Genomic DNA, 22,422 nt, shown 5'->3' on the forward strand with positions numbered 1-22,422 from the left:
TCACTGTTTGCCTCCTGGCAGTGGCTCTCCACTGTCTTAGGCAGAGAAAGAGATCTTTTCCAACACCACCTACTTGAGATTCTTTAATTGGAGATACCTGGGAATAAACCTGGAACATTATGTATGCAAAAGAGGTGCTCTGTCACTAAGCCACGGCTCCCTCTCATATTGGTCAGTACAGACTTTGTGTCCTTAAAAGTGTGTATCCTTGTCTATGACTACTGCTTCTTTGGCCCCGCCACCCTTAGTCAAGCAAAGGTTTCCTGCTCTCATCCATGGCAACACCCATTTGCCCTTGCTCCCCTTCTTCTTGGAACTCCTGCATACAGCTGGAAACACAGAAACGAAACATGAAGCTGGACGTAATGAAAATGAGAGAGATAAAGAAAACAGTTGAACAGAAGAGTTCGTTGGAGGACCCAAGAAAGAGTTGGAACATCCGAAAGTGCGTTGAATCAATTCCGAGACACAAAACTGCATCCACACCTTGCTGGAGATCACGCTGTCGATGAACCCTAGCAGTTGTTTACAACTAGATTTTCCTGCATGGGCAACACAGTCCAGGAGGTGAACAATCACCAGAGCACAAGAGTGCAACAGCCAAGGTGTAGATGCAGAAATAACTATATTTATCTGGATTTTCCTGTCTCGGGGAAATGGGCAAAGGCCAGAATCATGGAGCAGGTGTGAGAAAACTCTCACCTCCATAAGCCGCAACTCAGGAACCAGTCTAAGCATTGTAAAATCTTTTGTGACTTGAACTGGAGCCAATTAGATTTTAAGAGGGAAGGCAATTTGCTTATCTATTCTCAGGCTCAAGAGACTGCCTAAAGTCCGAGACACTCACTTCCAAGTCCTTCTAGACGGAAAGACAAATCTTTCCTTTACTCTACAAGAGAGAGGCTGGGGGAAGCACAGAGATAATGATTGTATCATGAGGACAAAGGATAACTTATACTCATTCACCCAGCTATAATCTTCAAGATCTTAAATTCATGAGACCAAAACCAGGCCATTATTTTTAAAGATAGCTAGTTTGCAAGAAACAAAAATTCAATTACTTGTTTTAAATCTCAGCCTGCAAAAAAGTTTAAACAGCACTACCAATAGCTATGAAACAAGTTTTAGTGATAGCATACGGCCATGCTTATTAGATGTTTGGGTTTATTAATAAACGCTACAGTTGAGTTCTCTGTCTTATTTAAAGATACCTTTGCATCAGTGCTTCTATTTAAAGCAAATTTTCTAGCTCAGAGACGATCTGTTACAGGTTTCAGTTTAGCAGCTCATTGGTGAGACTGTTCTTTAAAAGATTAGAGAATGGCTGAAGTTGGTGCGAGTTTTACCAATGGATTTGCACCTTCTGCCAATTCAATATGCGCATGTCTTCTGATCCACACAACCCTACACATTTCAAATCTTGCCACAAATCCTGTAAGCACAGTAGATCGGTATAAAGGCAGTGCGTCCAGCACAATCATCGCATAAGGACTGCGAATCTTCCAGGCTGTTCTTTCCCCCCAGCAGTCCTTTCCAACCTTGAGAAAATTTACTCCCAGGGTTGTGGAACCCACTTAGAGTAATAGCCACACAAGCCAGGGAAGCCTGAAGCGGGATGGGGAAAAGGGTAAAATTGCTCCCTTATTTTTCTTTCATCAGCAAAACTCCACTCAGAGAAGAGGCAGAAGGGAGTGATTTAATTCCTTTCTTTCTCCCCATTGCAGCATCCCAACTCACGTAGCTACTACTGCACATGGGTTCCAAGACCTTAAGCAGGGCTGGTGTGCCCATTGAGGCAGGTCCGGCCCCCGCCTCGAGCGCCGAAGGGGGCGCAGCGGATGGGGGTGTGTGCACGCCATGGAGCTGGCGGCGGCAGCACTGGCGGCTGTGCGGGAGGGATGGGAAGCCGCCCGTGCACCGCCCCAGCCCCCTGCCAAGCCTGGCCCGCAGCTGCTGCAGCCTGCCAACCCTCCCACCCTGCGCCACCACCAACACACGCCCCTGGCCGGGTGCAGCAGAAGGGCTGGGAGGACACACGTGCACCTTCCCAGCCACCCGCCGTGCCCGACTGGGAGCAGGGGCAGCCTCTGTGTGCTGTTCCAGCTGCCTGCCGCACCAATGGGTCTGGCTTGCTGCGTGATGACGTCACACACAGTGACATCATCATGCAGTCCGGGGCGCACGTGCACTCTGTGCGTGCGCATGTAGGGCCAGCAACGGACCTGCGGCTGCCCCCAGCCTCAGGCACCAGAAACCCTGGCGCCGCCCCTGACCCTAAGAAAACACTTTCTCAGGGTTGGAAAGGACTGCTGGGGGATGGGGAGAAAGCAGGGGAAATGGTGACAGTCAGCACTTTCCCACTGAACAATCACAGGATCCAACCCAGTATGCATATAGGAGAGAGCAAGACTGTGTTCACTAGATCTGCACTCACTCTACGAATATTTTGCCGTATCAACACAGAGCCTATTCAAAATATGGACGTATCAGTTCCTCCCAGATGCTTTCCAAGGGTTTTCAATAGTGTGGTCAGAGCCTAACAGCAAACACAGAAAGTGGGCGCTCTGCTGATGCTAGGCTGAATGTGTGTAGGCAGGGGGTGGGGTTAGCAGGCACGATCTCACTTCTTGCTGCGGACAGGTTCTCTTGGCCACAAAAATGTTGTGTACAAGGCTAGGGAGCATGATGAATTCACATGAGTGCTTCTACCTGGGGAAATCCACTGAGGCAACAACGTGATGATTGGGACTTGGCTGTTGCTAGCAAAATAATACCTTATTAGGAAATACAATACCCTTTGCTATCAGTTCCTGAAGATTCTAAAACAGACTTGATTCTAACGTAATTTCTTCTACGGCCAGCCAATCCTGACAGGCTCCCACCCCTCCAAGAATTGCACATGATGACCTTTGGCAACAGCCAGAGTGTAGAAAATGTGATGGATGATGTAACCATACAGGTTCCGTAACACAGCCAGAGTACGTAAAGCAACCAGCCATTACTTATTCTTCCTTTCTGACCTCCCACCTAATACTGGTAAAACTATCAATGATGGAAAATGTTTTTACGCCGTGATCTGGGCTCATGAGTCTATTACTGTTTTTTTTTAATTCTCTTAACTTGAAACCCAGAGCTGATAAAAGAAAACAAAAAGCTTGGCCGAGAGTCCAGTAATGCCTGCATTAACAACTCTATTAAAGCCAGATGCATCAAGCTGCTACGCATTACACAATGAGTCTCCAGCCCTCTTTTCCAAGGTTTCACAACTGTTTTAGGAAAGGCTGAATGGACAAATAAACCTGTACATAAGACAACAAGCTTTAAGAATACATCTCTATTGACGTGGGCTGCATTGACAGGAGGTGTGTGTGTGCAAAAATGCACCCCCATAACGGAAGCAGTAGTAAGAGGCCACAGGGGTGGTTTCTACATCCACCCAGACCCTGTGCTGCTCACAGCTGGCACAGCTTACTATCTTCTGCTCCTCTGTCTTTCCCCCATCACATCTATGCAGAAGTACAGATGCAACGGCAGTTTTGCCGGGTCCCACCCCTTTCCCATCTGAGCTGCACCATAGCAGTACAGCATGGATCAACAGAGAGAGGAAGCCCCTTCAATGGCTAAAGGGGGGGGATGACATGCAGGAATATACTGCCCCACACCATTTTGTAAATGGAGCTTACCTTCACCCTCTCTTCCCTCTACAGGCAGTGGAGGCATGCCCCCTTTGAACTGGACTAAAAACTTATTTTTAAAGGCAAAAAGCCTGGCAACACTGCAAATTGTGCTTGTGCTTGGAACGAGCATGATATTATGTGGATGCTCTTTTTTAGAGAGTGAGAGTGAGTGAGAGAGAGAGTGTGTGTTCTGCAGGGATTTTTTTCCCTGTGTGGAAAGCAGGATCCCCCACACACATATTAAAGAGGGGTATGATGTTGTGTCCATTCTGAACACAATTTGGTGTTGTAAGGGATTTCCCCTTTAAGACAGATTAAAAACACAGTTATCAAGAATAGCAACTTACAGCTTTTCAAAGATGGTGGCCGTCATTAACTGAGTTGATGCTCAGCACACCATCAGCAGCCCCCTCTCCTTCACCTATGGACCAGTTTGACCTGGTACTGAAAAGAAACCTAAGGCCAAGTAACAGCTCCACATGCACACATACACATGAATACTGAATCAGACCAGTGGTCCATCAATTGCCTACTCAGACTGGCAGTGGCTCTCTCAGGCAAAGAGTCTTCCACATCTCCTACTGCCTGGTCTTTTTAATGAAGATTCTGGGGATTGAACACAGGACTTCCCGCATGCCAAGCAGAGGCTATTCCACTGAGCCACAGCCCTTCTCCTCTCCAATGGAGCTCTGCTTGGAAATTACTACTTACCTGTTAAGAGAAAATGGAGATTTTTTTTTTTGCAGATTGGAAGTGTTTTATTCTTGCGTCGTCTTTCAGACTACCCAAATATCACAATTAATAACAAAAGTATGTGTGAGCAACATGGGCTGGTAAAAAAGAGGGGGCTCTAATAACATTTGCAGCCTTGTCAGGAAGAGAAACCTGCCGCCCTCATGTCTGTGCCCAGGTCTCCTTCTCTCCAAAATAGCTGCTGAGTTTCAGAAACATTTTTATACCATATTCTCCATGCAAAACAATATTGTATTTTACAGTTAATTAAATGCAGTATTAAGACATGACTTAATGGCAAAACAGTAGGGAAAAAAATGGAGAGTAAATATTCGAAGGAAATTCTACCAACACGAAAGACACCTTGGCATCCTTGTCAAAGGAGGACTGCGCTGAATTTGAAAAACAGTTTTCTAGACTGTCCTGAAAAAAGAGCAGCTGGGTGACCTTGGAAAGCAATTCCAGTATGAAATTCTCAGTTCCTTCTTTGTTCTTTCTATCAAAGCTGTCATCTAAGCCTCGCATCTACTACAAACATAGCAGGTAACACCCTGTTTGGGGAAGGGGGTCTCTTGCAATACAATCCATTTCCAAGTCCAAGGCCCAATCTTGGTTCTACTAGCAATAATTTCTGAAATATAATACTCAGAAATGTAAGTAAATTGGACAGAATACCCACACACTGAATGTGAGTCAGTGTGACTTCATGCATGTAAGGAAGCCATTAACACTATACAGAAGCAGTTTTGACATGCTGGGCTAATGTCCACATATATGGGGAAAGATCATGGCTTGGGCTTCAACCACCACAAGCAAAACAAGTTTGCAAAAACCATCTTTGCTCTTTTTCCTCTTCCCACAAGCCCCAGTTCATCCCAAAGCTGCTGCTGAGGGGAGGCAACCTTGGGGCATGGCATGGGATCTGGGGCTGTGGAAAAATGAGGGGGGAAATCAGCTGAAGACTCTATGCACTGTTGACCAAGCTCTCCCAGAAATGCCAGAGGGGCGAGATTGCTGCAGATTCCCCCTTCTTGCTGAAGCCCCCTGCCAATACCTCACCAGCAGCTTCCCAGAGGGCAGCAGTTGGATGAACCCTTCCACCAACCCTGCTCCATCCAGAATCCAACCCAATGTGAACGGCATACATCACAGCTTATTTACCAGAGGTGCAAAATCCAGAACTGAAACATGGGCTTGAAAGAAGGGTACAGGAAGGAGCTTGTGGGGGGGGGGGATCTCACGGGGCTCTTTTTTGAAAGTTCCATTGATCATTTAAACGCCATGGCTTAGAGTCTACCCATGGGAAGGAACAGACTAAACTGGAAATGCCCACTGATTTCCCCTTCCCACTGCAGACCTGCTCCATGTCTTTCCCCAAGTCTCCTATACCACAGAAGCAGTATTTCATGGTGATTAGTGGGTTGTAGTGGGGGGAGGCAGGAAATTTGACTAACAGAAAATTTAGTCTGGATCCAACCTCACATTTTCTGATCATGGAAAACACTTCAGTTGGTTACAACCCCCCCCCCCCCATTTTTGCAAATTACTCATCCCATTATGGACTTCTGCCATGCTGTTCCCAGGGTCCAATGACACATGCGCGCGTGCGCGCGCGCGCACACACACACACACACACACACACACACAAAGCACAACAGGCTACACTGGACTGATGGAAATCGCAACAATCAAGTGCTGCTCTGCTCTTGGTAATTAGGACGTAAGCCACTGAAAACTCCTTAGTCTGTTAATATTGCTTTCTAAACTTGTATTAATACACTATTTTTCTTCTCATTTTTAATGAAACTTTTTTGTAAAAGTCTGTGTAATCATTCATCATTGGCATTCTCATGGTTGTGTCTATTACAGTTGCCTGCTTTGCATTAAACGTAATTTTGCCTGAAAGCTACATTTCTTTCTACAAGTCTCTTTTATCATTCCATAGTTAGGTGCTTAGTATTTAAAACCTTATGGTTAACAAGTAAGCTGAACTTTGAGTTACTTACCACCCTTTAAAATCATTTTCTTTTAAATTTACTGATTCCTAACAAATGAGCATTTTTTCCAAATGCTCAAAATATGAAATATTACTTGCAATGCACCTTCAATTAAATAATGTACCTTCAGACTGGATATTGTTCACACAAGGACTGTGCTCATCATCCGCAAGGGTTCTTTTTTTTATTGTCCTGACCCTCATTTCTGCATCCACTCTTCTTTTTGGGAACGCAGCTTTCATTTTATGTGTGCTGAAAGTACTGGGTGGGATTCTACTAAACTGTGAATGGGAAGAGTTCATGAGATGGGTCCCCCTTGGCCCTCTTCCTACACTCCATGAAAAAGTAGTCTTGTGGGTTGGGGGGAGGGTGGCTCTTGGGAACAGAGTGGAATATGCTAGGGGGCTGTACCAAAAAGGGGAAATGGGCAGAAACTGCCTCTTCCTTTCCTACACAAGTTTTTGCTATGTGCCAGCGAGAAACTGCATCAGCCACTCAATTTATATCACTTCAATAGGAATATCAAATGCTTGTTGTAAGCTCTGCAGAAGTACCTCAAATCAGTGTATATTAATATTTTAAGTTCTTCCTAGGAGCCTGGATCTTAACATTGGGGCGTCAGTCCAAAACAAAATGAGCACGCTGCTCGCTCTACTTACTATTTGTTCCCCTGGTTCGAAGTTTCTCAATGCCCAAAGTCATTTACAGGTAACTTGCCTGATAAAGCCAGAGGGGAAAGTCCACCTCTCCTTACTGTATGGAAGACTCCCAAGTATGAATCTTTTGGGACTGTTTTGAATAAATCATGTTTCTTTCCTGGAAAACTGTTTACTTTGGCACAGTTACCAATACAAGTAAAAAAACAGAAAGCATTCCGTCACTAAGAAAATGCTCAGAAAAAAATATAAAGGATTTATTTGCCAATTTGTTTAACAATGAGAAATATATACATCTTGTGGATTTCCTTGTGTAGATTAATCACCAACATTTACAGGACAGCTATTGAACTAGAGAAAAAAGTAGGATTTGAGTCCAGTGACGCCTTAGAGACCAACAAGATTTTCAGGGTATAAGCTTTCAAGAATCAGAGCTGCCTTCTTCAGATCCCCCCCCCCCCCCTGCAAAAAAAGGTGTTTACTTCCCTGGTTTACACGAAACTTATTCTTTCTGTGTTAAGTTCAAAAAACAACTTTTTTTTTAAAGGAAGTCCAGGACGACTTCACTATAAAGTATCTATGCTAAAATCCATCACCAAATCATGACTTGCTGTGTCCACTGATATTTAATATGACATCAATAGGATTCAGGTTCAAAAAACTCAGGAAATGAAGCAACATGCAACGGACCTGTACACACTGCTTTGAAGTAAAATCAAGTATTTTAATATATATGAAATATATACGAAATAAGGGAGAGTAGGATAAAACAATTGCTTTCTTTCAGTATGTGATCGTATAGGCCTCACAGATCAGTGAAGGAATGGAACTTGGCAGTGAACTCTTATGGACAATTTCTTAAAGATCTTCCTTCAGCTTGTTTAATTTTCTATACCTTGGAGCACAGCCAACGAACTGATAACTGTATCCTTTCATACAGGACAATAGTCAATAAAAAAATAAATGTCCTCACACAAGATGAAAGGCAAAAGCCCCAAACAGAACGGCAACGGGCTGCACAAGTTGACAGCCACAAAGCAAGGCTTCAAGAAGCATCCAACAGATCAGTCCTGGAAGTACAGATTTCATGACAGCTTAAGGGAAATTTAATCGTTATGTGAAACAAATCAAGTTATCAAAAAGTCTAGAAAGAATTGGGTATCCCCAAGTTTAGCAAGAAGATGAGGGCCTGGAAGGAATCTACGCTGGAAAGAGGGAAGAAGCTAATTGGGAATTTAGACACATGAGCAGCATAACAGTTCTTAGGATAGACAAGTAGATTTCTTGCTCTCCTAGTCCTAAATTCAAGCAGTCTAAATGGTGGCAGAATGGGCAGATAGTGCTGAACAGGGGTCATTTCGTAGAAAAAGAGCTAGAGACGCTCATTAGCATAACTTATTAGCATATGTCATGCCCCTTGACATCACTGGAAATGTGTCATTAGTATAACTGATTTGCATATGCCACACTCCCTGACATCACCTATCCTGGCTGTTTTGGAGCCAATCCTGGCCATTCAGGGCCAAAATTGGGCCCAAAATGGCAAAAAGGGGCTGAAAATGGCCGAAAAGGGGCCCAAAATGGTCAGGATCCGGGCTGTTTCGGCCCCAATCCAGGCCAAAATGGGACCAAATGGCCAGGAGTCAGGTGGGCGGGGCCCATCTGACATGTGACCTCTTTGGGGAACTGCAGGAACTGCATTCCTGCACATTCCCCCTCAAAATGAGCCTTGGTGCTAAATGCTGGGGTTTGGGCCTTCATCTCGCCCCAAAGTCAACAGGCCCAGTGTGAAGAAAAGGACACTGCTTCTCTATGCTTTCTAAAAATTCTATCCTTTCTCCAAGGAGCTCAGAGAGGCATATGTGGTTCTTTTCTTCTGGTTTATCTTTACGACCACCCTGTGAGGTATAGCAAGTAGGGAGAGTTTCACAGCAGAGCGGGAATTATAAACCCAGACCTCCCCGAGTCTGACTAGCTAACCACTACCCACACTGGTGCTTTTATCTATTACCTCTCCCTCCCTATGAGGTATATATGGAAGAGTCAGGCAGAGGGATCAGCACCTCACCAGGATACTATCAGAGGCTGGAACGTGCCAATTTCCTCTCCTCCCCACTTCCGTCTCTAAGAGCTCTATGACTGCAAGAGGGCAATGGGAAATTTCAGTCTTCATCCAGCTATGGGGGGCATCTTTTAGAAAAATGTCTTTCTGTATAGGGAAGTCCCTCAAGTCTGAAGAAACTCAGGCCTTGCCTGTGGACGCTCCCTTTGCACTGCCTTACTGATAGGCAATGGCCCATCAACCTTGCTATTGCAAGGAGTAGTAAGTATTGAGTGCTGTTAAAATGCCCCATTTTTACTACAGTTAGCTAGATGTGGAGGGGGGAAAGCAGATGGACTAATTAGCATATATTTGAATGTAATATTTTTAAGGACCCCAACCCTGTTCCCTGTAGCATTGATGGTGAAAGTCCAGAGTTAGAAGGCAGACACAAAGCAACTGCAGCAACTGGTTGCATTTTACAAATGGGAATAAGGCAACCATTGCATATAGCAAAACATTTTTAAAAATCCAAATTGATGTGTGTTACAAAATGCCCAAAGTAATTTTAAACTATATATGTAGTTCAATTGTTATTCTTAATAACAGAAAATGTGGAGGCTTAATAAAATATATCTACCATTTGGCTATAATACAGCACATGGCTATGCATACTCAAGTACTATAGATCACAACAGCTCACACTGCTTAATTTGGTTACACACCAAACGGTCACTTTCAAAGGGCTTTCATTTTAGAGGACTTAATTTGTGGGAAGACTTGCTTGTATCGTTATATGGAGGCGACTGCCTAATCAAGACATCGGCTGAGACATAACTGTACAGTGAGGCCACTGACATATGTTTTCAGCATCAAACCAAGGGCACTTGGAATAGTAAAACTGGAGAAGGGAGTCATACTATCCCATTATAGGAATGACTCCAAACTCTCAGATCTCATGAGACTCCAACGGAGCTCATCAAAGTCATAAACAATATTTTTGAAACTATCTCCATCTTTACAGCTAAGAGACTACACTCACTCTGGTTAAACCTGCTTTCAGTGCTTTGTTAAATTAAGCTTTAATTTTAGAAAGAAGACTTTGCTTCCATCCATCTCAAGCTTAGTATGTAGTATACTAACACTACATATGTAGTGCTTAGAACTTAAAAAGAACTATTTTTCAAAAAGATTCACTACTTCAGCAGTAAGAAAACATTTGTAATTTAAAATACAAGACAAAAGAAAGTATTTTTCTATGAGAAAAACTGTTGTGTAACATTACACAGTTCATTGCTAACTATTCTCCCATTTCAGAATCATAACAATAAAGGGTTGACTTTGATAAAGAAAATTAAACTTGACCATCTAATACAGTCTTAAAATTATGGTATTTTTTCCTTGTCATTAAACATACGGAAATAAATTATAAAAATAGTTTGGTTATCAAAAAGACATCCTAATTTGTTAAGGGTTCTTGCCAATGTCTATAGATTGCCTGACATCAGCAACGGTTTCTGGCACTCGGACAACCATATTGTTCATAGATTTCTGCAAGCAGATCTGGCAACCCAATCGAGACCTAGAGGAGAGAGGGGAGAAAAATCCTGAGTTGACACTCGGCTTTATAGACAACCTATACGAAATACAAACGATGCAGAAGTGATTCCTGCCAGGCTGGGGGAGAGAAACTACCTCATCATACTTAATATTTCAAAGGACAAAAAGGTGAATGTGGAGAAGAGGAAAAGGCAAGCGGTGAAGGAGTAAAAATTTAAAATTATTTATTTACATCATTTATAGTTTGCCTTTCTCACTGAGACTCAAAGCGGATTACAAAGTGTAATTCATGCTTTACAATGTTCTCAACATCGGCCTGGATCCAGACTTACATGAGCAACTTGGAAGCTTGGAAGGGAAGCTGGGCAGCTTCACCCCAGAGCTATCATGCAAGAACAAGCAGGGGGGCGATTTTGCCCAGTCTCCCCTCCTCACTGTTGCCCACTGGCACATTTTGTTTGAGGGTCTCCCAATCTTCATACAGGACTCTTTGGGCTGGGGTATGCAGAGGGATACTGTGGGATGAGGAAGGTACAAAGATTCTTCCACTTGCGCAAGCAGTGATCCAGCTCATTATCTTGTGCTCCTTAAAACACTAAGCAATCTTAATGGATTATTCCTCCATATTGTAGAAAAGGGGCTGATATAGGTGGATTGCCTTTTGACTACTGCATGAGCCGAAGGGAGATTTGAACGAGGAACTTCACAATTCATGTTTCGGTATTTTGGACACTGTGCCATCCCTGGACATCAGTAACGAGGCACAGGGAAACCGCAGGCACAACCCTGTTCTTTTCAACTGTCAGTCCACCAGGACTGACCAACCAACTGCTCAAGCAGCACATCTGAGATGGCATCAAATATTCCACTCAAGTCTTGTTTTAAAGTTACACGAATGCAAGACCACAGAAAAGGGTGACAGTCTGCCAAAAAATGTGACAATTCACCCTAAGAACATGACCAGTAAAGTGTTTTTGGCAAACAGACCTGGAGAGAAGCTCAGAAGTTTGCTTTGGCCTGTACGGATCTCTTTCACCACTGAGGATAATTAATTCAAGTTTTGGAAAAAATCAAACAAGTCTGGAAAAGAAGGGTAAGGACTGAAAGACCAGATTGCTTGGAACATAAAAATCTGACATCCTAGCCATTGGACCAGATGTGATCTAACAGGTAGAAAGCAGCATCAAAAATAATTAATAGATTTATCCAGAGAAAACATGGACTGCTTACGTAGCAAAATTCAGATTGCCATTACTTGCAAATAACCAATTCCATACATTTAGAGCAGCCTAAACAGCAAGCAGCTTCTAGAAGGAAACTGCAGATCCCTTTGGTAGCTTTCGAGTTGCTTCCCCTTACGTTTCTGTCAATCCATAGGCAAGGTCCAGCATGTCCAATTCCTCATCAGTAATTGCATCTAGTTTTTCAAATATGTGATCTTCAAAGATTAAGTGACAGGTAGAGCAAGCAAGTGTTCCTTCACATGCACCTAAAAATTAATACAAGAATCAGATCATACTTTGGACTTCTCCATGAGATTCCACTGTATTAATCTTTCAGTTAATGAGTTATACTGTCAGATCACTAGTTGGTCTAGCTCAGTACCCAGTATTAAGAGCCAGTGGCTCTCCAGAATCTCATATAGAGGAACATTTTTCCTCGCTGCCTGCTGTTCTTAATTGTCAGTGGCATCTCCAGTTAAAAGGATCAGACAGGAGGTTACATGAAAGACCCTGGAGAACCATGGCCAATCAGAGTGGACGTTACTGGCTTCCAATAGTCTGATTCAATATAAGGCAGCTTTGTGTGTTCATCTTTTAACTGGAGATGGCAGAGGCTGAAACCAGGACTTACTGCATGCAAAGCAAGTGATCTAGCTTTGAGCTACAGCCCCCCTCTCCTTTAACACATACAAAATAGTAATAACAATAACAACAACATTTGATTTATATTATTATTAGGAGAGGCAATAAATACACAAATTCTACACCCGCTTATTTCCCACAATCTGTGCATGTTCAAAAAAGTTCTTGTAAAACAGTAAGTGCATATTTTAACTACTAAAATAAAGAGGAAATATGTAGTCCATACATAATTTTGTTTAAAAGGAAGAGAATGCCAGGTACACCTAAGTCTAACAAAAATCAGCTCATTAATCAGGAAGGACGATGCTTCTTTTGGTTGTTGTGGGATTTCTGGGCTGTACTGCCGTGGTCTTGGCATTGTAGTTCCTGACGTTTCGCCAGCAGCTGTGGCTGGCATCTTCAGAGGTGGCTGGCATCTTCAGAGGTGTAGCACCAAAAGACTCTCTGTCTTTTGGTGCTACACCTCTGAAGATGCCAGCCACAGCTGCTGGCGAAACGTCAGGAACTACAATGCCAAGACCACGGCAATACAGCCCGGAAAACCCACAACAACCATCGTTCTCCGGCCGTGAAAGCCTTCGACAATACATCGATGCTTCTTTTCTTGAGGTATTGCATAGGTTATATAGGCAAAGGGTTTCTAGGTATGTTGGGTTTGTGTGTCAGAATTTGGAGATATGCCTAACACAGAAATGAAACAAAAAGTACATTAAGAACCACCTGGATTACATGAAGCAATACCTGAAAGTTAGCTGTTTCTGCAGTGCCCCCTAGTGACAAAATGTGAAATAGGATCTTCCTTTGCAGCATTTAATGATATGACATACAACTATTTGCATGGCAACCCTAACCTGGATAGTTCAGGAGGGCCTGATCTCATCAGATCTCAGAAGCTAAGCAGGGTCAGCCTTGATTAGTAATTGGATAGGAGACCTCCAATGAAGACCAGGGTTGCAGAGGCAGGCAATAGCAAACCACTTGTTAGTCTCTTGCCATGAAAACCCCACCAGGGGTTGCCATAAGTCAATTATGACTTGAGGGCAGGATTTCATTTTATTTGCAATGGTTAGAGACTAATTCCATCAGAACATTTCCATCATTTTGTTTCAATCATCTAACTTGTTCAAAGGATTGCCAATTTCACACACTGGCATGTTAAATATGATTTGGAAAGTTGAGTATTGCAGCCAGACGTCTGACTGGTGTGTGCACATCTGCACAGGCTTCATTTCTGAGCCAGGTAAGGTTTAAGGTGCTGACACTGGTCTTTAAAGCCCTAAGTGGTCCCAGAGCATATCCCATACAGGCCTCTCCCACTCAAGCAGTGCACTGAACTAATCTGTGGCCCTGCTTAGTCTCCATAGAATCATAGAGTTGGAAGGGGCCATACAGACCATCTAGTCCAACCCCCTGCCCAGTGCAGGATCAGCCTAAAGCATCTCTGACAAGTATTCATCCAGCCTCTTCTTGAAAACTGTCAGTGAAGGGGAGCTCACCACCTTCCTAGGCAGCTGATTCCACTTTTGAACTACTCTGACCGTGAAAAAGTTCTTCCTAATATCCAGCCGGTACCTTTGTGCATGTAGTTTAAGCCCATTGCTTCGGGTCCTACCCTCTGCTGCCAACTGGAACGGCTCCTTGCCCTCCTCCAAATGACAGCCTTTCAAATATTTAAAGAGAGCAATCATGTCCCCCCTCAACCTCCTCTTCTCCAAACTAAATATTCCCAAGGCCCTCAGCCTTTCCTCGTAGGACTCAGTCTCCAGACCCCTGATCATTCTTGTCGCTCTCCTCTGCACCCTCTCGATTTTGGCCACATCCTTTTTGAAGTGAGGCCTCCAGAACTGCACACAATACTCCAGGTGTGGCCTGACAAAGGCAGTATAGAGAGGGGCTATGACCTCCTGCGATTTCAATGCTATGGCCCCTTTGATACAACCCAAGACTGAATTAGCCTTTTTTGCCACTGCATCACACTGACTGCTCATATTTAGTTTACAGTCCACTCTTACCCCAAGATCCCTTTCACATATACTACTGCCCAGAAGTGTATCCCCCATCCAGTATTTGTGCTTCCCATTTTTGTGGCCCAGATGTAATACTGTGCACTTGTCTTTGTTGAATTGCTTCCTATTCACAGCTGCCCACTTCTCCAGAGTATTCAGGTCTTGTTGAATTTTAATTCTATCTTCTTGGGCGTTTGCTACTCCTCCCAATTTGGTATCATCAGCAAATTTAATGAGCAGCCCTTCCACTCCTTCATCCAGATCATTGATAAAAATATTGAAAAGTACCGGGCCCAAAACCGAGCCCTGCGGCACTCCACTGGACACCTCCCTCCAATCTGATGAAACGCCGTTGACCACCACTCTTTGAGTGCAGTCCTCCAACCAGTTCCCTATCCACCGAACTGTCCTATAGTCCACTCCACAGTCTTCCAGTTTGCCCATCAGAATGTCATGGGGGACCTTATCAAAAGCTTTACTGAAATCCAGATAAATCACGTCAACAGAGTTCCCCCGATCCAGTAAGCTGGTCACTCAATCAAAGAAGGAAACCAGGTTGGTCTGGCAAGATCTGTTAGGAACAAAACCATGCTGACTTCCCCGGATCACTGAGCGGTCCTTCAGATGCTTAGAGACTGATCCCTTTAAAATCTGTTCTAACATCTTCCCAGCAACAGAAGTCAAACTAACCGGCCTGTAGTTTCCCGGGTCATCCTTCTTCCCTTTCTTAAAGATGGGGATAACATTCGCTCTTCTCCAATCTTGTGGCACATCCCAAGTCCTCCAGGAGGCCTTGAAGATGATGGACAGGGGTTCTGCAAGTTCGCTAGAAAGTTCTTTCAGCACTCTTGGGTGCACCCCACCCGGCCCAGGGGATTTGTATTCATCCAGTGCAGCCAGATGCCTCTCCACAACCTCTCTGTCAATGTCAATTAGCCACTCAGGTGTCCTGCCACATTTTCTACTATCTCTTGATGTGCCTGAGTTCTTCAGGGAGAAAACAGAGGCAAAAAAGTCATTAAGCCTGTCCGCTTTTTCTCTGTCCTGCATCAGTTTCTCCATCTACTCCCAACAGCGGTCCAATTGCCTCTTTTACCTTGCGTTTGCTTCTCACGTATCTGTAGAAGTTTTTCTTATTGTAGCGAGCCCTCCTGGCCAGACCCAGCTCATACTGAGCTTTGGCATCTCTGGTGGCTGATCTGCAGTACCTAGTAACCTTCATATACTCCTCTTTAGAGGTCTGTCCTTCTCTCCATTTCCTGAACATTTCCTTTTTCTCCCTTAGCTTATTCTGGAGCTCTCTGTACATCCACATCAGTTTCTTGGAGCCCTTACCATGTTTCCGTCTTGCTGGGATGGTGAGGGCTTGAGCTTGCAAAAGCTCGTGTTTGAGAAGGGCCCACCCTTCACTCGCTCCTTTCCCTTCCAGCACACTCCCCCACGGAATGACTCTCATCAAGCCTCTGAGTTCATTGAAGTTGGCCCTACGAAAATCTAACCTACGAGTCTGGCTATGAACTTCCTTGGCCCCCCACAGCAACTGGAATTCAAGGAGGACATGGTCACTTCCCCCTAAGGTCCCGACCACCTTCATCTCACCTACCAATTCTTCCCTGTTGGTTAATATCAAGTCTAGTATGGCCGAGCCCCTTGTAGCTTCCTCCACCTTTTGAAAAAGGAAGTTATTGGCCAGGCAGGTCAGGAAATTGCGTGATTCATGACGCTTTGCTGAGCCTGTCTCCCAGCACACATCGGGGAAGTTGAAGTCACCCATAATTACAAGGTTGTGATGTCTGGATACTCTGCCAATCTGTTCAAAGAGGGCAGAATCCGTTTCTTCTCGCTGGTCAGGTGGTCTGTAGCAGACTCCAACAATAATACCCTTTGTCCTTCCTCCCCTTATTTCTACCCATATACTTTCCACTGGGCTGTGCGCCCCATTCTCCATAACTTCTTGACAATCAAGCCCTCTCCTCACAGGGAGGCCAGGTTGGCCTTCTATGTAGTTGCCCTATAGGCTCAGAATACCTTACCATGACAGTTTTAACTGAGTTGCTGACTAAGCTTTTATACCTTGCTCGTGTTTATGGTGACACTTTCAGGTGAACACCTGGATTCATAGATCAGCTATTGTGATTTTTAATTAATTAAATACATTAATCTTGGCTTGCCTCAAGGCTCAAGTTTTTTTTAATAGTTCTATAGGAAATTTACATTTGTTGAACCCCACTCTGGATTTCTGAAAAGTGGCTAATAAATTTGGTAAATAATAAACAGTAAATAGCATATCAGAGTTCTATCCACTTGGATAATATTTTAAAATGAGGTGGTGTGCTGGATAATCAGGCTTGAGTGCAGAGAGCAGGATGCTAGCAATAAACACATCGGAGTTAGGGTGAAGGCAGAATGTGGAGTTGGAGAAGCAGGAAAAAGATCAGAAGCCTGGATCCACTGGCTATTTCAAAGGTAAAACACTTTGTTCCCTTATGAAATAATATTCTGTAGTTATGGGAAATTAAGTACTTTTTACTTACCAAATCCATCTATGTCAAGATTGTTATCAACCACAACATCCAAAAGCGAGTCTCCAACTTTTCCCTGCGCTGTTAGTTTATCTCCATCACGGGTTATAAAGTGCACAGTAACTTTATCTTCTGAGCTGCGGGGGAGGAAAAAACCACAATATTTTTCTTTGCCCACAGGCAATGAAAGGGACTCATACTTTTTGGAAATAACAGTAAAAATTCTTAATACTGGTAGTCAGGGCAGCTGAAAACTAGACAAGACACTGAAAACACATAATGTCTTTACCCTATACTGTAGCTGTAAACATCTGTAGCGGGTTAATTTTTTAAAATCTCCACAAGAGTTTTCTCAGTTTAGGCTTTTGATATACAGTTTCAGAGATTGCTACCAAAAGTATAGATAGAAGACATGGACACAAAACGGGTTACAATGATCATCTGTTCTGAATAGTCCTTAAGAGCCGAACCCAACGCATATCTGATAATGGGATCAAAGGGATTACTTCCAGGTAAACATACATAGGAATGTTACTGGAGTATGATACCATACTGAAGTAAGCAAGATAAAACAGCTACACAATCTTTAGCATTATGTGGAATTACTTTCACTGGACTGTACTACAGTAGTGTGGAGGCGGGGGAATCACCTGCTTTCATGTCCTCCCACACAAAAAATCTTCCTTACACAAAGAACACTAACAAGTCAGGGACAAGACGAGGGTGGAACAGAGTTTTTCAAGTTCAGAACCTGGGTAACTTAGGGGTGCATGAGGACACTTTAGGAAGTCCACAAGACCTTTGTAAGGACTGAAGACAAGCTTCTCCCAGTTTTTGTCAGATAACCTGTTGATCATTCCCCCTTCCCCCAAGGGACAGTTACAAGCTGCTCTCAGGAATAATGATTTGCTCCTTGGGACACCATCAGTGATCAAAGACTGACCTCCGCAGAATTCAATCACATATGCGCTCTTTGGATAGTTAACTTTCTGAATTCCTACAAAGTTTAGAATAGTAGTTATTAAGGACACTGAACTGTCACTATAAATCACACACAGAAGTAACGTTGTCCACCTGCAATTCTACCTACGTTAAGATGGGAGCTGACCTCCAGTTCACACATTCCTTCCCTGCTGGAAAAAAGAACAACTGAATGAAGATCTTCTGTTTATTTGAACACAGTCTCTTCCTGATCCTACAAGATAAAACAAACTTTCTAGCTGGTTCTCTTGTGATGTCAGTGAGTTCTTGTGTTCAGATGAACAAAAGGATCTCCCTGGTTCATTTCTCCACACAGAATGCAATGGGAAGAGGATGGGTACAGCCAATGTCAACATAGGTAGAATCCTAGGACCTAAATAACTGAGTGAACAATTGCTGCCCCATCCCCAACCAAGCGCCTGAATATCACTTTACTGAGGTGTAAATTAATAGTATCCAAGAAGTGAAATGGAAACAGAAGCCCAAGACAAAAGGTATAAACCCAATGGAGTTATAGTGTGGTTTAAAGAGAACGTAACAGCACCCACAGCAATCTAGATAACATTTTCACGCTGATAGTACACAATACAAAACTAAAGATGGTGCATAAGTAAACCAAAAGCGGTAGATAGGTAACACAATGGTAACCATCTTTTTGGACCATGTGAAGTCAAATCCAGGTAGAAGTGCCATTTTAGCACACACAAGGATATATAAGCAGTGTCCTCCCCCAGCACACATGAAGCCATCTCTCCTATGCCTTTGTGTAATTTTCTTCTACTGCTAAAGCTGGGGAGGAGACAGGCAGTGGCATAAGTCAGGAAAGGTTTCCCTGCTACTTATGCCACAAGCTAGTGGCCATCCACAAAGAAACAAAATAACGCTGCCACTTTAATAGTGTTGGGTACATTTCCTTTTGTCAAGCTTACCTTCCTCTTTGCCATCCTACTGCCGCTCCTCCCCAAAGGGGACCACTTAAACTAAGCAATACATCATTATCCCAATCCTATCAACAGCTATCATCCAATCACCTTATTTCCAAATGTCACAAAAAGCCAGCTTCCTATCACACAATGCAACATCTGGCCAGATCATTCAATGCAACATCTGGCCAGTGTTTTCTTGCTGCATGTTTCCTTCTATTATCACCGTTATTGGTTGTTGTGGGTTTTCCGGGCTGTATTGCCGTGGTCTTGGCATTGTAGTTCCTGACGTTTCGCCAGCAGCTGTGGCAGCTGTGGATGCCAGCCACAGCTGCTGGCGAAACATCAGGAACTACAATGCCAAGACCATGGCAATACAGCCCGGAAAACCCACAACAACCATCATTCTCCGGCTGTGAAAGCCTTCGACAATACATCACCGTTATTGTTGTTCAAACATATTTAGCACCAACTAAGAACTATACTGGAGTAATACAGTTGTTGTGCAGAAAGCTATAACCTAACTAAAGAGGGTAGAAAGACAGGGCAGAGTCTGATGAAAAGTAAAAGGTGTGGGGGGGAAACTAAAAAGTATCAGACAGAAAAATATATAAAATGGTTCGCGGAATTATATCAAATAGTCCTTTCTTCATTAATAGTAACTTCTCTTCCTTACTGTTTTTTCTGTTCAAAGCTAGTAAAATTTCCCAGCCTGCCATTCCTCAGATTCCTGCCCAGCTATAACCAAGGATTTATACCAGTTCAGGCCATTGAGGCATTATTGTCTGTTTGAAGAACTTATTAGTTAACTTCTATTCACTCTTAAAGGAATCTGCAAAATGACTTTTATCAACTTAAAATCAAAGGTCCTGCCAAAACAAAGCTGCTGGATCCAAGAATTGTGAGGGAAAGTCATTTTGTTCACAGAGAAGAGCATATTCTCATTCCATTTAAGATATTTAAAGCTGTTTCCTGGAAAACCACCACAGACACGTGCTTTGGATGTATTCAGGATACCAAACAAATTTAAATTATACACATATGAGAAATGCAAAAAGTTGCTCTTAGGAAGGAGTGGATTAAAGAGCTAGGACTGACAGAAAATGTGTAAGAACTGAAGCCAGATCAATTAGATGGTGATGTTATTGTCACACAATCTGAGAAGCTGTAACAGTAAATAATGGCTGCCTTCAGACATCACAAACAAGCCACAAATTGGTTATTACAAAGACAAGCATGAAATCCTTGCATTTGTACAGTTCTCCTGCAACAGCAGAGCCAAGATAGAAGGTGTCCTCCTGGCTTTGGAAGCATTCAGTTTAGCTACACTTTTTATATTGTAATTTATAGTATTTTATTCCTGTTTTACATTTATGTATATATTGATGTTATGATATTGTAATTTGCTCTAAGCCTGCTTTTGGGGAGGATGGAATATAAATGCAATCAATCAAACAAATCAATTTGTTGTGTTGTACAAATTAGGCACTAACAGATGAGGGTTTATTTCTTGTCCGCAAACAAGGTTTTTAAAATAGGATTAAAGCGTTGTTTAGAAACTTATGCAATCCAGAACTGCTTGGCGGCAGGGCTGATTTTAGGCAGCACATGGATAAACTTGTGTAACTGGTATCACAACAAAGCAGTAAGGCGATCCATCCACTATTGCTTTCCAGATAAAACACCAGTTTATCTGTACCTGCCAGAGATTATTTGGGAAAGTTTCAATGCTGCTTTTCTCCCAGCAAGGGGGGATCCAAGGAGGTGCGTGCTACTTGCACCTTATATTTGATTAAACACATGCTAAGAATCCCAAAACCTTCCCTATAGAGAGCCTGACCCTAAAAAGATTAGTTGCAGCAACGCCAGGGCTGCTCAGATTGTGCTCAAGATTTAGTCACAGGCCACCTTTTCTCGATATTCGCTCTCTTGACGCAGCTCAGAGCTTGGGACAAAGTACTTCTGCGGCACATCAACAGCTACTGTCTGACAGGTATGGAACTTGCACAAGCATAAGTCAGCAAGCGGCGCCCTTGCCAAGGCCCTTCAGCCCGTGCCAGAAAGCAGCTCAGGAGGACAGAACTGCTCTTTCCCCTGGACACTGACACAGATACTTAGCCCTCGTTTCTCCTTAGGCCAATGTTCTGCTTCTCATGACAGGCCCTTTGCCCTCGCCCTACCCTGGCTGCACCTACCATCTAACCTGCTATTCGAGAATAACGTACAGTTTGGCAACTCTCAAGATTTGCCAGCTCACGACTTCATAGGAAGTGCTGATATGATCATAACGTCTACTGACTGCCCTCAGCCCCCACTGGCACTCACGGTCGACGGAGATCCTTACCTGAGCCGAGCTGGGGCTGAAGCGTGGAAGAACCGGCTCGGACTTCGATTGGCAGCGACGCGGGAAGCAGAAAGAAGCCGGTGGCAGGAGGCGGCCGCGGCCCGGAGGAGAAGAGGGACGGCGCTTGAGGCAGCCATGGCGCGGCGCAACCGCGGGCAAGGACGGAGATGGCGGTTCCGCGGCGGAGCGCGGCCCAAAGTCCTCCGGCTTACGCAACCGGTACAGCCAGCGGCGATTCTCGAAACTCCGTTACGATCCCGTAACCTTCACTCGCAGCGGCGCTCGCTGCGGAGGAAGAACGCAATGTACGCAGAAGGGGTACGTTCCCAGGGAACAGAGCGCGGCAAGCAATACAAGTTTCCGGTTTAATAAGGGACTACACGACGTGCTCTATACCTCAGGCCTTGCCGTCTCTGTGGTGAGAATCTTATTACACACTCTGCATTGGACATTGATGGGGAGAATCGGCTCCGTTTGAAACCGGAAGTGTTTAAAGAGCCTTCTCATTTTTTACCTCTATGCTTTAACCGCTCACGCACATTGCGTAGAGGAAAATGTAAGATGCACAGTCTACGATGAATACACAAAGGGCGTTGCGTTTCTTGCGGAGGGTCCATTGAGCCAAGTCTTGGCTGACTCTACCCCCCCCCCTCGTTTCCAAAAGGAGAAAGCGCCAAAGCAGGATTACAGCTGAACATCAAGAAGACAAAAGTAATTACCACTAAGGAATTACACAGTTATAAAGCTGGCAATGAGGAAATTGAAATTGTTCAAGATTTTCTATTCCTTGGCTCAATCATCAACCAAAAGGGAGACTTCAATGAAGAAATCAGAAGAAGATTAAGAAAAGCAGCTGTGAGGGAACTAGAAAAGATCCTTAAAGATAAATATGTCTTTTTGGGCACCAAGATCAAGATAATCTAAACTATGGTATTCTCTATTGCTATGTATGGATGTGAAAGCTGGACAGTAAAGAAAGTTGACAGGAAGAAAATGGATTCATTTGAAATGTGGTGTGGATACAATGGACAGCCAAAAAGACAAATAAGTGGGTTCTAGATCAAATCAAGCCTGAATTCTTCGTAGGAGCTAAAATGACAAAACTAAGGCTATCATAC

The 22,422-nt window shown here is 43.7% G+C and overlaps 1 protein-coding gene across 1 annotated transcript; it reads right to left on the bottom strand.

The window, feature by feature from the left end:
• Positions 1–7,298: 7,298 nt before the first annotated feature.
• On the bottom strand, positions 7,299–21,539 carry FDX1 (ferredoxin 1). The gene is made up of 4 exons (XM_054974733.1): positions 21,305–21,539; positions 17,069–17,193; positions 12,023–12,152; positions 7,299–10,685 (listed from the first exon to the last, which is right to left on the bottom strand). The coding sequence occupies exons 1-4, from the start codon at positions 21,439–21,441 to the stop codon at positions 10,571–10,573; spliced, it is 507 nt and encodes a 168-aa protein (XP_054830708.1). The 5' UTR covers positions 21,442–21,539; the 3' UTR covers positions 7,299–10,570.
• Positions 21,540–22,422: the final 883 nt, after the last annotated feature.

This window comes from Eublepharis macularius, chromosome 3 (assembly GCF_028583425.1).
Source record: "Eublepharis macularius isolate TG4126 chromosome 3, MPM_Emac_v1.0, whole genome shotgun sequence".
In the NCBI taxonomy this organism is placed as follows: domain Eukaryota; kingdom Metazoa; phylum Chordata; class Lepidosauria; order Squamata; family Eublepharidae; genus Eublepharis; species Eublepharis macularius.

Excerpts from the sequence above, each read along its gene's own strand:
- FDX1 (XM_054974733.1), bottom strand. The coding sequence starts at position 21,441 with ATGGCTGCCTCAAGCGCCGTCCCTCTTCTCCTCCGGGCCGCGGCCGCC. Across the intron at positions 17,194-21,304 it reads TCAGCCCCAGCTCGGCTCAG|CTCAGAAGATAAAGTTACTG; the intron begins GTAAGGATCTCC and ends CCTCCCCCGCAG. Across the intron at positions 12,153-17,068 it reads TCTTGACATAGATGGATTTG|GTGCATGTGAAGGAACACTT; the intron begins GTAAGTAAAAAG and ends ATTAATTTTTAG.